Here is a 17,293-nt window from a genome sequence, read left to right as displayed (position 1 = left end):
AAATGGATGGTCTTTTCTCCAAGCTTTCCTCTCCTGTGCAAGTCTGCTGAGGGCTATCCCAGACATGTTCAAAATCCCTCTAAAACATAAACAGTTGCCAGTTAGAGCAAATTGAACCCCTCAAGTTAGTCATGCAGTGATGAATACACTTCAACCTCCTCACACTTGCTTTTTTAACATTTATTAGATTGACTGGCAAACTATCCCTTTTTAAGGCTCTACACAGCATGTAAGTTCTGTTAGAAATAGCAGAGCATCTAAGACAGGGGTTCTCAGGACAAATTTTTTGGTGGCTGCTCTCACACTTTTTCCCTAAAATACTTAATTAGCTTTAGGAAAAACAAAAATATTCACATATATATGTCCAAATCATTGTAATTTTTTTTATTGCTAGCTAGTAAGTCTGTTGTGAAAAGTGATATTAACAAACATACAAGTATTTCTTTTCACAGCAGACTTACTCAGCCCTCTCAAGTCTCAGGACAAATTAAGCCCTGGATGGGGGGTGGCAGGGGCGAGGAGCAATGGAGGTGAGTGGAGGGGAGGCAGTAGGGGGCTGGAGCCTGAAGTCCTGTGGCTACAGCCACTCCAGGGCTGAAGCCCAACCACCCCAGGGAATGTGGGGAACTCACCGGTTGCCCAGCATTGTGCCCCAGGTGTCTCCAAGGGGCTGGGGGGGGGGGCAGGACCAACTCCTGCTGGCGCCCCAGCAATCAACACCAAAACGGTGCATCCAGGAGCAGGGGGGGGGCACTTGCTACTTTGCCCCACCCCCACAATAACAGCCCAGGAGGCTTGTGGCTACAAGAAATTCTCACGGTGGCCACATGCAGCCACATTTGAGAAACGCTGATCTAAGATCAGCTTCTCTACACAGGGATGTTTACTGGCATTACAGGCATAATCTCTACCAGTATAGGTTATGCCACTAAATTTCTCCATATCAACAAGCCATAAGGTAGGGAACTGGACTAAGTTCTTGAATACTAGCTCCATCTTGTGTTTCACAGTTGCATTACATTGGCAAAGGGAATTCAGTAGTAGTTTAACAACAGATATACCACACTGCCAGTAGTAAGATAAAGAAAGAAAGGTTCAGGAACAATAGGGATTTAAATTTTGAGAGCGTGCAAATATTCTGTCTCCCTAATGAGACCAATGTGGCATTCACCTGCAGGGGAGGACATCTATGCTGCTGATCGTGCATACCAAGCTTCCCTACCAGCAATCCAGAAAGCAGCAGCAGTAGAAAGTAGCCTAGTTAGTCTGTAAGCCGCTGGCTGGCTGGGACACAAACTATTCTGCGCAGGAGCAACTAAGATGTTAATTCTATCAAGATCATATCAGTTTCACTCTGATACTGCAATAGTAATCACCAAGTAATAGGGGGCAGAAACAGGAGTACAGATGTGAGCCTGTAGAGAAAGAGGCTGGCAGATACACAAGATAGTTGGCCCATGGTGTCATTTCAATCCACTGGACTTGAGGACCACACTTAATCCTGTCTTTCTGGAAGCAGCACAGGCTACTAGAAGCAGGACAATGCTGTGAAATCAGGGTCACAAATGTAAAGTGTACCCAAAAAATTCAGATCTCAAGCCCAGAGAAAAGGAAAGAAAAGCAGAAATCTATTAATGCATGAGGGAGGAGTGACACACATTAAGAGAATGGAGAGAGAAGAAAGCTTCACACAAAATCCAAGAAGGGAAATATTAAATAATACTTAGTCCTGCCATGAGTGCAGGGGACTGGAGTAGATGACCTCTTGAGGTCCCTTCCAGTCCTACAATTCTATGAAACTAAAGCAGCGATAAGTATGAGGAGAGGGTGGTTTACACAATTAAATTGGTACCCAAAAGCCCAGGAGTTAGTTTATTAAATGGGCAGTAAGAAGCAGCTCATAGAATCTCCTCACAAAAAGTTTTAATTCCCCCAGCTTCATGAACAGTTGCGGGTACTCAGCAGCTCAGAAAGTCAAGCCAACATGTTTATGTATTTACACAAATGAAATTAAACCTGCATGACAGCCAGAGGGCTCCCAACAGTTCCTCTTTCAGTGCACAGTAATAGAAGACTAATGAGATGGTAATTGCCATCTATCTAAATACATGAAGTAAACTATAAAGGGTTTATAACTACTTTCCTCCTGTTACATTAACAGTCTGGGTATTAATTTAATCAATGTGAACACTTCAAATTCTAGAGTCTAAGTTTATTATTGCAAAGCATTTTAATTCCAGTTTATAGAAGTCCTCATTTTAAACTTCACACTGGTTCATACTACTTTGCCACACCATCTGCAAATTCTAAATTTATCACCATCAAAATTTTAATACTTTCCCTTTGAGCAACACAAAGAAGGTCCAAAGAGATCTGACACCTACTTCATACAAGTCATGGATAACAGCATCAAATTAGATTTTGAGGAAGCACACACACACACATTAACGCATTCAATGATATTTCACAACATACTTTCCATCCAGTCCTACTTCTGGGTTTCAGAGTTAGTTTTGCTTGAATGGATATATTCTAGAAATGCCATTAATACAACCTGAAAGCTAACAATTAAATTCATGTTTATACAAAGCTTAATTTCATTAGAGAAGGTTAGATCTGGATAGGGTGAATACATAAAGTAATAATACTGCTTCCAGAATTCTGCAGTTGGTCTAATATTCCCTAAAATTAGAAACTAATCACTCATACACAGATTGAGTTAAAATGAATATAGTAGAGATATGTATTTGGATCTTTGCTATGCCAGAACTTTTGTGGGGCTAGTTAAATACTGTGCCAAAAAATACTGTATGTGCCTCTAATCATTTGTTCTGCTGATGGAGGCAAAAGCAGAATTTATGGAAAGGATGCTGTCAGAATAGGATACAAGTCACTTTATGAGACCAATACTTTGTTTCAAAACATTCTCTATCATGTTACAAAAGGAATAATTTATTCAGTGTCATTAATAGATGAGCACTGATCAGCCCCAGAGCAAGAATCAGGAAATATGTGCAGTAGAAACCTGCCATCATAATATATTCAGTAGTTCATTAAAGAGAATGATGATGAAAGTTTTGTATCAGCTGCAGAGTTTGCAGAGGACACAAAATCACTCAAGATAGTTAAGTCCTAGGCAGACTGGGAAGAATTATAAAGGGATCTCACAAAACTGGGTGACTGGGCAACAAAATGGCAGAAGAAATTCAATGCTGACAAGTGCAATGCAATGCACATTGGAAAACATAATCCCAACATTACATAAAAAGTGAGTGGGATCTAAATTAGCTGTTACCACTCAAGAAAGACATTGTAATCATCATGGATAGTTTTCTGAAAACACCTGCTCACTGTCCAGCAGCAGTCAAAAAAGCTAACAGAATATTAGGAACCATTAGGAAAGAGAGAGATAAGACGACAGAATATATAATGCCACTACATAAATCCATGATACGGCCACACCTTGAGTATTGCATGCAATTCTGCTCGCCCCGTCTAAAAAAAAAAAAAATTAGAATTGGGAAAAAGTACTGAGAAGGGCAACAAAAATTATTAGAAGTATGGAACAACTTCCATATGAGGACAGATTAAAAAGACTGGGACTGTTCATTTTAGAAAAGAAGTGTCTGAGGGGGGATATGATAGAGGTCTAGAAAATCATGAATGGTGTGAAGAAAATGAATAAGGAAGTTTACCCATTCACATGACAAGCTAGGGGTTACCGAATGAAATTAACTTAAAACAAACATAAGGAATTACTTCTTCCCCTAGCAATGAGTTACACTGGGAGATGTGTGATGTTGTGAAGGTAAAAAATATAAATGGGTTGAAAAAAAAATTAGACAAGTTCATGGAGGATATATCCATCCATGGCTATTAGCCGCAAGAGTCAGAGGCGCAACCCTATGCTCTGGGAGTCCCTAAAACTCTGACTGCTAGAAGCTGGGATTGGACAACAGGAGATGGATCACTCTATAAACTGCCCTGTTCTGTTCTCTCCCCCTGAAGCATCTGACATTGGCCACTGTCAGAAGACAGGATATTGGGCTAGATTGGTAGTTCTCAAACTTTTGTATTGGTGATCACTTTCACATAGCTAGCCTCTGAGTGCGACCCTCCTTATAAATTAAAAACACTTTTAAATATATTTAACACCATAATAAATGCTGGATGCAAAGAGGGACTTGGGGTGGAGGCTGACAGCTTGTGACCCCCCCCCCCAATGTAATAACCTCACGACCCCGAGGGGTCCCGACCCCCAGTTTGAGAACCGCTGGGCTACATGGTCCATACGTCTGACCCCGTGTGCCATTTTTAAGCTCTTAAATTTTAATTGTGCAGTCAGCCTCTCTTTCTCTTCAACCACGGAGGAACTTGCAGACTCATTACCAGACTGATACAGTAAGTAGCTGCTGATCCACATTAATACCATCACTACACAAATTGAGAAAGCTAATTGTGTTTACAACCTAATCGAGTATCCTTAGTTATCAGATGCAGAAAAGAGGTAACTGATCTACCTTTAGGAAACGTTAAGGGCCAAATTTTGCTCTCAGTTACACAAATGCAGATCCGTGAAGTTAACAGATTAAGGCCTGGTCTACACTAGAAAATTAGATCAGTTTAACTACATCAATCAGGGTTGCGAAAAAATCCCACACCCCTAAGTGGCACACTTAAACCGATCAAAACCGATCTAAGTCCCCATGTAGATAGCATTAGGGCTTGTTTACACTTACATTTTATAGCGCTCCAACTTGCTGGCTGAGGGGGGTGAAAAATCACCCGTCTTAGTGCTTTAAAGCACTAGTGTGGCCCGGCTCCGAGCGCTGGGAGCTAATCCCCTCGTGGAGGTGGATTACCAGGAGTGCTGGGAGAGCTCTCTCCCAGTGCTCACGCGTGACCATACTTGTACTTCAAAGCACTGCCATGGGAGCATTCCCGCGACAGCACTTTGAAGTTTCCAGTGTAGCCATACCCTTAGGTCGATAGAAGAACTGTTCTGTTGACCTAGCTACTGCCTCTCAGGGAGGTGGATTACCTATGCTGGTAGGAGAAACCTTCCTGTCAGCATAGGTAGCATCTACACTGAAGCACTACAGCAGTGCAGCTGTGCCCCTGTAGCGTTTTAAGTGTAGACTAGCCCTAAGTTGCATAAGTATATCTGAGGAAAGATTCTAGCTTTTCAGACTGTTGTAGGTACTCTGTAGGCTACAGGCTATTGCCAAACAAGGTTCTCAACAAAATTACATAAAGGACCTTGAGCTTAAGGTAAAGTCCCATGTGTCTTTCTGTAGACTTCCTGTCTATTCCAGCAGCAATGCACTGTGCAATGGGCTAGCAAGTGTATAGTGTAAGAAAAAAAACTATAGAAAGTTCTCTTCAGATTTCATTGGAACAGACATTTGACTCATCAGTTTAGCATATCAATCAAGATAAATTCAGACTGCTTTCAGAAGTTTTCTACACATTATTGTCTATATTATTATCTAAGAATTTATAACTCAAGATTAATTTAAACTAAGGCTTGAGAAGAGCTTAAAATCCTTCACATGAAAAAAGTCAAATATATTTGCATAAGTATATCTACCTATCCCCCAGACTCCATGTGAGAAATTGAAATAACTCGGACCTCTCTCATAGGAGTGGGGGGAATTAAATTAATATTTGTGAAGCTCTAAATGCTAAGTATAATTACACAGAAATCAGTTTCCTTTCACATTACTATAATTTCAGATCAGTGTTGCATGGAAAAGATAAATCACAACCCTTAAGTAGTACAGGATTCTCACCAAGCTATTTCAGCAGTTTAGTCTAGTAGCCATGGGGTAACATTTTCAAAAGCACCTAAGTGACTTAGAAGCTTAAGTCCCATTTTCAAATAGGACATAGGCACTTAGGAATAAAAGTTCCACTGAAAGTCAATGGGATTTAGGCTCTTAAGTCACTTGTAAAAAATGCAATAGGTGCTTTTGAAAATTTTACTAATGGACACAAATAGACTGAATGAGGCTAATTATTAGTTGACCTAATTATTTTACAAGAAAGCACAAAGTCCCTCATGCTGTTAATTTACTTTTAAGCTCTAGAATCCATTTCAATCCATCCATATCACTTGGGCTAGAGAATAATCAGAGTTTGAAGACCTGAACATGGTTTTCATTGCATGTAGCAAGTTTTCTACCTTAAAATCCACTAAAAATTAGCTCAAGAAACATTACATATTTCATTCTCAAGAGAAAAATACTACAGATGGATCTACAAATACTATGGTGCTATTACACACACCTAGATAGAAAACTGACCTCCTTATTTACAGGTTAATGTATATGGTTTACAGATTTTTCAAAGTGATTAGTTGGAAATATGCAGAAACAAAAAATTGCAGAAAAAAATTAAACTCAAGACAAAAGTCTGCCAAATGTGACTTTAGACAAGTTAGTATTGCCTCTCCATCTTTAACCAGAAAAAATAGTAAAGTACAACAATATTTGTTGCACAAAATCAAAGAATTGTTGTCAAGTGGTTAAGGCGCAACTATGGAGTCTTTAGATCTGAGTTTTATTCCCAGGTGTGCCACAACATGGATGACCGTGGGCAAATTACTTACTTAAAGGGACTCAATTGTTTGGCACACAATTTAAATTGATGGAGGAAAGCTTTTGAAAAAACGTATGCCCAAGAGCATGATTCCATGTTGCCTCTTTAAATTCCAATATCAAATTTTAAACATTCCTCTACAATGTTCACAGCTCAAGTATCCTAACCACCAATTCCTGGGATGTGAAAATGGCTAAATGTTTTGATACTTAATTGATTTTCATTGTTTACTTTATGTATTTCTTTCCACTTCGACAAGCACTTGTAAACACAGAAAGTAAAATTGGAGATTTTAACTCATTTCAGTAATTTAAACTATCAGTAATATAGGTTAAAAATTTATAATGCAATTAAAGTTGGCCATTTCATTTCAATCTCTGCCTTTGTTTACTCTTCTGAAAAACTGGGATATGAAAGAATGTAAAATTAACGAAAAAACACATTGAAATCCACAGACCGAAAGCGCCACAGATGTATAAGGGAATTGTCGCATCTAATTTTTAACCATTTTGTTCCAGATTCACAGGCAAAACAAGAATTGTATTGAAGATCTCATTTTCCTTATTCTCCGGCAGTCTCCCTTTTGGAGCTTAGCAACTTCCCCATGAAATACTCTAGGTATTTAGAGTGCAAACGTTAATTAAAACAAAAAACAAAAAAAGCAGATGAGTAAGGAAACTTGCAATTTTCTTCCTCAGGGTATTTAGAAATCTAGGAAATCATATGCTTGTTTGAGGTAGGCCTTTGGTAGCTACTATACTTTCTGGTGACTAACCACTACATGGAATACCCCAGGTTTCAATGACCCTAAAGATCAAAAACAAATCTAAAGCCTGCCATCCCTGGCTGGGATGATTTAGCTGGGAATTGGTCCTGCTTTGAGCAGGGGGTTGGACTAGATGACCTCTTGAGGTCCCTTCCAACTCTGATATTCTATGATTCTATGATCTCTTTTACACACACTGACTGCAATTATGGCAGAGCTAGAGGACTGTACAAGAAGAGCAATTTACTAATGCAGATCCCCTAGATTATGACTGTACAGTAGGAGAGCAAGGCAAACGACTGTCTAACCTCCAGTGAATTCGCCTTTGTAGTGTCCCTTCAATGAAAGGGCCTAGTAGCATTTATTGCTCAGACTGCATCACTGTTGGAGTTAAAGACAGAGGATTAACAGATTGACCATTTTGAAATCCACTTTCGCACCAGGAAGAGCCCCTCCAGCATCTCCTAATCCCACCTCCTCAAAAATAAATCACTCCTTTCTCATCTGCTTCAACTGCCTTCCCTAGTAATCTGTTCCTTGTGTGTTTTCTTTCAGAGTAGCAGTTTTACCTGAAATCCCTGATTTTTGTCAGTTATAGCTACTAGCTTTTGAGACCATTAGCAGCATAAGAAGTTTCTAGTAATTCCATTTCACATTTCTTAACATCTGGAGTCTTCTCTTTTCCCATGAGAAGCAAGTCCTGTTAAGTTTGATTTTTTTTTTTCCTAAACTTGGTGAGTTTACTAGTGGTGAATGGAACTGAGCTAGCAGCCATGAAGACTGAAGAGGCTTGCAAAGACCACTTTAAAACATAAGAAAGAGGTCAGTCTCCACTTCTCATTCAGTTCTTTGCCTCAGAGCATCAACTACAGTAATGATTTTGTTATGCTAGTATTTGCCCACTAGTAAATGAACAGAGATGCCCAAACTCATTTCACAAAAGACATCAAAAAGCAGCAGGTGAGATCTGTCTGTCAATAACTGCTTTGGCTGAATCCAAACCCTACATTCAAAAGATGAATTGTTCAATATATCCCATTACTGATCTCCCTGGCTACCCAGCTTGTCTGGTTCAAAGACTCTGTTGCCCTGTGATGCAATGTTTCCAAAGCAGTATCTTTCCTGTGGTACAGCGATTAGATCTGCATACAGTATTCCAAATGAGGGCTCACAGGTGCCTAGAATAGTTACAGGATCACCCTTTTGTTTTACACCCTGGTTACCTTTTAACAATCCTTATTTAGCCGGCAGCAGAACAGTAGTATGAAAGTGTCTAACACAGCTAGTCTTACACATCTACATCTCTTGTCTGAGAAGCTACATATTAGCACACAAGGAAAATACATGTATGAATAATTTGTCCAAAGAGTGAAAAGCTTCTACTTTTGTGAAGAGTAGAGAGAGTCTAAGCAGGGGAGCCAATCAGGATAATGCTGGACTGCTAACACGATGGGAGCAGAAAAAGTGGGTGTCTGGCTTTGCCGACATACAGAAGCCACGAGGTTTAGCCACAGTGGAACAGCAAAAGGCAACTCAATGATTAGCCCTAGTACCTTCTTTGGCTCCATAACTTGACTAGGTCTGTAAAACATAGTTTTCAAGGCAGTGCTCAGAAACGCCTGCCAGCCCTGCGGTACCTGCACTCAAGAAGTGGTGCTGGTGTCTCAATAGGCCCTCATAGTTTATGCTTCACAGCAGGGAGGGAACCAGCGTAAGTCCCTAAGTGGGGCTGAGAGGCGCCGTCTCGCTGTCAGAAATCACGGGGGAAAGAGGCTACCCTACAGCCCCGCGAATACCCCGGGGAGAGAGAGCCGCTGTACAGGCCACAGGCACTTGCGGCCGAGAGCTCCTCGGGGCAGGGACTCGGCCCGTCCCAGCCCACTTAACTGCCCAGACTCTCCCACTCCGGGCTCCGGGCCCCGCAGGCGGGGAAAGGCGGGCTCCCCACGGCCCGCCGAGCGCAAGTGACGCCGGGGCGGGAGGGGGCACAGGCCGCTGGCCCGTCCCCACCCAGTGCTTACAGGCCACGGCCCGGCCCGCACCGGGCGCAGGTGGAATGGGGTCCGGCCAGGGTACGTGGGTCCTCGGGGCCTGCAGCAGCTCCCCCCTCACACGGCGGGTGGGGAAGCGGCCGGGCCCAGAGGAGGCGGCTCAGGGAGCAAGAGAAACGGGAGCCCGAGCACCCCCAAGACCCACTTCCCTGCCCCAGGCTCCGTCACCATTGCAACCTCTGGCCCCGCCGCCCTCAGGCCCTCGCCCGGCTAGGCCTCACCGTGAGCGGCCGCAGCACCCGCGCGTGTCCCGGATTGAGGCGGCGGCGAATGACCCGGATGTTCCCGACTCGGCTCCCCCCCTTTGTCTCTGGTCCGGACTTTCCCTCCCTCCTTGCTCGGTGCGGAGCGCAGCGGCGTGGTATGTCCCTGAGTCCGACCCGTCCGCCCCGCTGCGCCGGCGCAATATGACCCTCAATCCGACCCGTCCGGCACGCTATACGCATCTTCCTGACACAGGGCCTTGAGGTGGCCAATACAGAGCCAGAGTGGGGGCCATTCGGGAAGTTCCCTGTGGCAGTCTCCCTACGTCACTCCAGTCGCTTTGTGCTTCACCTTCCCCCCCGAACCTGAGCAGATTTTTCCTTTAGGCACTGAGTTAGTCACCTATGCCTTTCAAAGGAAAAGGCTGGGGGCTCGATGGGCCAGACTGGAAAGTGCGGGACCATGACCCGCCCACAGGGGCTCGCAAGACCCCACTCAGTCAGGACCCCTTGGCTCCCACGAGTGCCGTGTGCAGAGGTGTGGGAGGGAGCGCATTCCTCCGAATCACGTGACGTCACATTAGCCGTTTGCCCAGCCCAGCGCCGGGCGCGTGGTCCCCGGGGGGGGGGTCTGTCGGCTGCGAGCCTGGGGTCCTTCCCAGAGCGTCTGCCGCCGGGGCGAGCCCGCGGGCCTGGGCCGCCGCGTGTTCCCTACGTGGGACTGCACGCGGCTGCAGGGAACACGTGTCCGTCTGACCTCGCGGCTTGGCACCGACCCCTCCCCATCACCCCCCCACATCCGATCCGTCTCAGCCTCGTCCTCGCCATCACCCCCATCTCTGTCACCATCACCCCCATCTCTGTGTCACCGCCTCGTCCTCACCATCACCCCCATCTCTGTGTCACCGCCTCGTCCTCGTCATCACCCCCATCTCTGTCACCGTCACCCCCATCAGTGTGTCATTGCCTCGTCCTCGCCATCACCCCCATCTCTGTGTCACCGCCTCGTCCTCGTCATCACCCCCATCTCTGTGTCACCGTCACCCCCATCAATGTGTGTCATTGCCTCGTCCTCGCCATCACCCCCATCTCTGTGTCACCGCCTCGTCCTCGTCATCACCCCCATCTCTGTGTCACCGTCACCCCCATCAATGTGTGTCATTGCCTCGTCCTCGCCATCACCCCCATCTCTGTCACCGTCACCCCCATCAATGTGTGTCATTGCCTCGTCCTCGCCATCACCCCCATCTCTGTGTCACCGCCTCGTCCTCGTCATCACCCCCATCTCTGTCACCGTCACCCCCATCAATGTGTGTCATTGCCTCGTCCTCGCCATCACCCCCATCTGTGTCACCGTCACCCCCATCAATGTGTGTCATTGCCTCGTCCTCGCCATCACCCCCCTCTCTGTGTCACCGCCTCGTCCTCGTCATCACCCCCATCTCTGTCACCGTCACCCCCATCAGTGTGTCATTGCCTCGTCCTCACCATCACCCCCATCTCTGTTACCGTCACCCCCATCAGTGTGTCATTGCCTCGTCCTCGCCATCACCCCCATCTCTGTGTCACCGCCTCGTCCTCGTCATCACCCCCATCTCTGTCACCATCACCCCCATCAGTGTGTCATTGCCTCGTCCTCGCCATCACCCCCATCTCTGTGTCACCGCCTCGTCCTCGTCATCACCCCCATCTCTGTCACCGTCACCCCCATCAGTGTGTCATTGCCTCGTCCTCGCCATCACCCCCATCTCTGTGTCACCGTCACCCCCATCAGTGTGTCATTGCCTCATCCTCACCATCACCCCCATCTCTGTCACCGTCACCCCCATCAGTGTGTCATTGCCTCGTCCTCGCCATCACCCCCATCTCTGTGTCACCGTCACCCCCATCAGTGTGTGTCATTGCCTCGTCCTCGCCATCACCCCCATCTCTGTCACCGTCACCCCCATCAGTGTGTCATTGCCTCGTCCTCGCCATCACCCCCATCTCTGTCACCGTCACCCCCATCAGTGTGTCATTGCCTCGTCCTCACCATCACCCCCATCTCTGTCACCGTCACCCCGATCAGTGTGTCATTGCCTCGTCCTCGCCATCACCCCCATCTCTGTCACCGTCACCCCCATCAGTGTGTGTCATTGCCTCGTCCTCGCCATCACCCCCATCTCTGTCACCGTCACCCCATCAGTGTGTCATTGCCTCGTCCTCGCCATCACCCCCATCTCTGTCACCGTCACCCCCATCAGTGTGTCATTGCCTCGTCCTCGCCATCACCCCCATCTCTGTCACCATCACCCCCATCTCTGTGTCACCGCCTCGTCCTCGTCATCACCCCCATCTCTGTCACCGTCACCCCCATCAGTGTGTCATTGCCTCGTCCTCGCCATCACCCCCATCTCTGTCACCGTCACCCCCATCAGTGTGTCATTGCCTCGTCCTCACCATCACCCCCATCTCTGTCACCGTCACCCCGATCAGTGTGTCATTGCCTCGTCCTCGCCATCACCCCCATCTCTGTCACCGTCACCCCCATCAGTGTGTGTCATTGCCTCGTCCTCGCCATCACCCCCATCTCTGTGTCACCGTCACCCCCCATCAATGTGTCATTGCCTCGTCCTCACCATCACCCCCATCTCTGTCACCGTCACCCCCATCAGTGTGTGTCATTGCCTCGTCCTCGCCATCACCCCCATCTCTGTGTCACCGTCACCCCCCATCAATGTGTCATTGCCTTGTCCTCACCATCACCCCCATCTCTGTCACCGTCACCCCCATCAGTGTGTCATTGCCTCGTCCTCGCCATCACCCCCATCTCTGTGTCACCGTCACCCCCCATCAATGTGTCATTGCCTCGTCCTCACCATCACCCCCATCTCCGTCACCGTCACCCCCATCAGTGTGTCATTGCCTCATCCTCGCTATCACCCCCATCTCTGTGTCACCGTCACCCCCATCAGTGTGTGTCATTGCCTCGTCCTCGCCATCACCCCCATCTCTGTGTCACCGCCTCGTCCTCGTCATCACCCCCATCTCTGTCACCGTCACCCCCATCAGTGTGTCATTGCCTCGTCCTCACCATCACCCCCATCTCTGTCACTGTCACCCCCATCAGTGTGTGTCATTGCCTCGTCCTCGCCATCACCCCCATCTCTGTGTCACCGTCACCCCCCATCAATGTGTCATTGCCTCGTCCTCACCATCACCCCCATCTCTGTCACCGTCACCCCCATCAGTGTGTCATTGCCTCGTCCTCGCTATCACCCCCATCTCTGTCACCGTCACCCCCATCAGTGTGTCATTGCCTCGTCCTTGCTATCACCCCCATCTCTGTCACCGTCACCCCCCATCAATGTGTCATTGCCTCGTCCTCACCATCACCCCCATCTCTGTCACCGTCACCCCCATCAGTGTGTCATTGCCTCATCCTCGCTATCACCCCCATCTCTGTGTCACCGTCACCCCCATCAGTGTGTGTCATTGCCTCGTCCTCGCCATCACCCCCATCTCTGTGTCACCGTCACCCCCATCAGTGTGTCATTGCCTTGTCCTCACCATCACCCCCATCTCTGTCACCGTCACCCCCATCAGTGTGTCATTGCCTCGTCCTCGCCATCACCCCCATCTCTGTGTCACCGTCACCCCCCATCAATGTGTCATTGTCTCGTCCTCACCATCACCCCCATCTCCGTCACCGTCACCCCCATCAGTGTGTCATTGCCTCGTCCTCGCCATCACCCCCATCTCTGTGTCACCGTCACCCCCATCAATGTGTCATTGCCTCGTCCTCGCCATCACCCCCATCTCTGTCACCGTCACCCCCCATCAGTGTGTCATTGCCTCGTCCTCGCCATCACCCCCATCTCTGTCACCGTCACCCATCAGTGTGTCATTGCCTCGTCCTCACCATCACCCCATCTCTGTGTCACCGTCACCCCCATCAGTGTGTCATTGCCTCGTCCTCACCATCACCCCATCTCTGTGTCACCGTCACCATCAGTGTGTCATTGCCTCGTCCTCGCCATCACCCCCATCTCTGTCACCGTCACCCCCATCAGTGTGTCATTGCCTCGTCCTCGCCATCACCCCCATCTCTGTGTCACCGTCACCATCAGTGTGTCATTGCCTCGTCCTCACCATCACCCCCCATCTCTGTCACCGTCACCCCCCATCAGTGTGTCATTGCCTCGTCCTCGCTATCACCCCCATCTCTGTCACCGTCACCCCCATCAGTGTGTCATTGCCTCGTCCTCGCCATCACCCCCATCTCTGTGTCACCGTCACCCCCATCAGTGTGTCATTGCCTCGTCCTCGCCATCACCCCCATCTCTGTCACCGTCACCCCATCAGTGTGTCATTGCCTCGTCCTCACCATCACCCCCATCTCTGTCACCGTCACCCCCATCAGTGTGTGCCATTGCCTCGTCCTGGCCATCACCCCCATCTCTGTGTCACCGTCACCCCCATCAGTGTGTGTCATTGCCTCGTCCTGGCCATCACCCCCATCTCTGTGTCACCGTCACCCCCATCAATGTGTCATTGCCTCGTCCTCGCCATCACCCCCATCTCTGTCACCGTCACCCCCCATCAGTGTGTGCCATTGCCTCGTCCTCGCCATCACCATCTCTTTGTCACCATCACCCCCCATCAGTGTGTGCCATTGCCTCGTCCTCGCCTTCCTCCTCCATTTCTGTGTCACCGTCACCCCCCATCAATGTGTGTCATTGCCTCGTCCTCGCCATCACCCCCATCTCTGTGTCACCGTCACCCCCATCAATGTGTGTCATTGCCTCGTCCTCACCTTCCCCCTCCATTTCTGTGTCACCATCACCCCCCATCAGTGTGTGCCATTGCCTCGTGCTCACCTTCCCCCTCCATTTCTGTGTCACCATCACCCCCCATCAGTGTGTCATTGCCTCGTCCTCACCATCACCCCCATCTCTGTGTCACCGTCACCCCCCATCAGTGTGTGCCATTGCCTCGTCCTTACCTTCCCCCTCCATTTCTGTGTCACCATCACCCCCCATCAGTGTGTCATTGCCTCGTCCTCACCATCACCCCCATCTCTGTGTCACCGTCACCCCCCATCAGTGTGTGCCATTGCCTCGTCCTTACCTTCCCCCTCCATTTCTGTGTCACCATCACCCCCCCATCAGTGTGTGTCACTGCCTCACCCTCACCCCTGCATCTCTGTGTCACCGCCTCATCCTCGCCATCATACCCCATCAACTTAGGCTTGAACAGGGACTGGGAATGGCTGAGCCATTACAAGCATTGAATCTATCCCCCCTTGTAAGTATTCTCACACTTCTTATCAAACTGTCTGTACTGGGCTATCTTGATTATCACTTCAAAAAATTTTTTCTCTTACTTAATTGGCCTCTCAGAGTTGGTAAGACAACTCCCACCTTTTCATGCTCTCTGGATGTATATATATATCTCCTCAATATATGTTCCATTCTATGCATCTAAAGAAGTGGGCTGTAGCCCACGAAAGCTTATGCTCAAATAAATGTTTTAGTCTCTAAGGTGCCACAAGTACTCCTGTTCTTTTTTTAGAATATATACTAACCCCTTATGCTAAACTGTTTGCTCTTGTACCACTCCTAGTACCTTTCCCAGACTAGCTATGTAGCTTGAAAGCTTCTCTCTCTCTCACCAACAGAAGTTGGTCCCCACCTTCTCTCTGTAACAGGGAGATGGTCAGCCAGGCAGGTAGGGGCTGTCTGCCCAAATAGAGGAAATTATCTCCAAGCACTTAGCATTGTACAACCCAGGAAAAGACAAGTGATGAGCCATTAAAGTTAATGAGAAACCATTGAAACAACCTGAAACTGAAAAGAAAAACCCCTGTCTTGTAAAATTAAGAAAGGACGGAATTTTCCCCACCATGAATCACCAGTCTGAAAGACTCCCTCCCCCCCACCCCCAGCCACTCCCCACCATATCCCTGTTACAAGGAAAAGGGTTTCAGTGAATGTTGTCCAGAACTGAGGGACAGTCTCAAAGGCAAGGTGGCTGTCTATGAACACTGGAGACCCCCGACAAGGCTAGGGGGCATGTTGGGAAACGGAAGCAATAGTTAACTTGCATTCGATAATGGATTTTTATCTAACGTATGTGTAAAACCTGAGGTTGCATCTTTTGTGTTTGCTTTCCTTACCAGTTCATCTTTGAATCTGTGTTTTTTTCTAGTAAATAAACCTTTTATTTTTACCCCAATCAGGTTTCCATTGTTCAAACTGTATGGAGCGTGTGCACCAAAGTGAACTGATAACCGGAGAGCAGGTTTCATTTCTCTGAAAGGGGACAAGTCAGAGGGGAAATGGCAGTGTGTCTGGTAATAAAGAGCTCAGGGTAGATGGAAGTGGGGTGACTCGGGCCCAGAGTAAGGAGTAACTAGGCTAGAGGAAGCCAGGGTGAGACCTTTATGCTCGTAGGCTGGCTACTGATGGCAAGGCTCTGAGCCATAGCAGCATAGCATTAAGGCACCCAAAGTTATAGGGCAGGCGGTGAGAGAACCCCTTATTAGTCTCACTGATCCCTAAAATGTCATAGGAAGTGAGAGACCCTGAGTCCAGTCTCCTTGCTCCAGTTCCTCTATCATTATTTATCTAGAATGGAACAGCTTCAACAGGAGAAATTGAGGGAGCCCACATCAGATTATTCCATAGCTCAGTGGTTAGAGCACTCTCCGGAGAGATGGGAGTCCCCTGTTCAAATCCTCTCTACTCTCCCCTGCCCCCCAGAAGAGGGAAGAATTGAATCTGGGACTCTAACATCCCAGGAAAGTGCTCTAACTACTGGCTAAAAGTTATAAGGGTGGCAGCGACAGCAAGGAAGAGTCTAATAATTCCCACAAGAAACTACTTAGGTGCAAAAAGAACAGGAGTACTTGTGGCACCTTAGAGACTAACAAATTTATTAGCGCATAAGCTTTCGTGGGCTACAGCCCACTTCTTCGGATGCATACCACGAAAGTTTATGCTCTAATAAATGTTAGTCTCTAAGGTGCCACAAGTACTCCTGTTCTTTTTGCGGATACAGACTAACACGGCTGCTACTCTGAAACCTGTCATTATACTTTGGTGCTTAAGCTGCCTGACATCAGATGTCTGGATCCTATTTGAGGATTGCTGAGCTAGGCCCCTCCCTGCAACCTGGATTTAGGCACCTATCTCCAGGGATAGGGCTCTGCACACACCCCTCTTGTCAGTCTCTCCCATTGGCTATTTTAGGTGGTTTCTAAAATAGGCTGGCTTCAGTGGATTACAGTCTAAGGTGCTTATCTCTCCCCATTCATTGTAGAGGAGCATAGGGCATCTAACTAAGCTTTCAGAGTAGCAGCCGTGTTAGTCTGTATCCGCAAAAAGAACAGGAGTACTTGTGGCACCTTATAGACTAACAAATTTATTAGAGCATAAGCTTTCGTGGTATGCATCCGAAGAAGTGGGCAGTAACTAAGCTTTGTGGATTGCAGGGTTGTTCCTGGGATTTTCTAAGCACCTAAAAGTTAGGCAGTGACACACTTGGTGCAACAGCTCCGTCCCTTTTTGGACCTTTGACTGTGTTCACCCTCCCTCCCACCCCACGTCTTGGTATACGGTAGAGCGCTTTCCAACAGTACATATATTACAGGAGGAGGTTATACCCACTATAGTAGTTAACAGCAAAAGTTT

The 17,293-nt window shown here is 47.7% G+C and overlaps 1 protein-coding gene across 1 annotated transcript in view; it reads right to left on the bottom strand.

Annotated features, from left to right (window-relative positions):
• Positions 1–9,942, bottom strand: part of UBE2I (ubiquitin conjugating enzyme E2 I) — a 49,631-nt gene extending 39,689 nt beyond the window's left edge. The window contains exons 1-2 of the mRNA XM_065560396.1: positions 9,639–9,942; positions 1–79 (exon numbers count right to left, since the gene is read on the bottom strand). Coding sequence (XP_065416468.1) covers positions 1–66 — 66 coding nt within the window. The 5' untranslated portion in view covers positions 67–79; positions 9,639–9,942. The remainder of the gene's footprint in view (positions 80–9,638) is intronic.
• Positions 9,943–17,293: the final 7,351 nt, after the last annotated feature.

The sequence above is a fragment of the Chrysemys picta genome, chromosome 10 (genome assembly GCF_011386835.1).
Source record: "Chrysemys picta bellii isolate R12L10 chromosome 10, ASM1138683v2, whole genome shotgun sequence".
Classification (NCBI taxonomy): Eukaryota; Metazoa; Chordata; order Testudines; family Emydidae; genus Chrysemys; species Chrysemys picta.
This window is presented reverse-complemented; position numbering and strand designations above follow the sequence as displayed.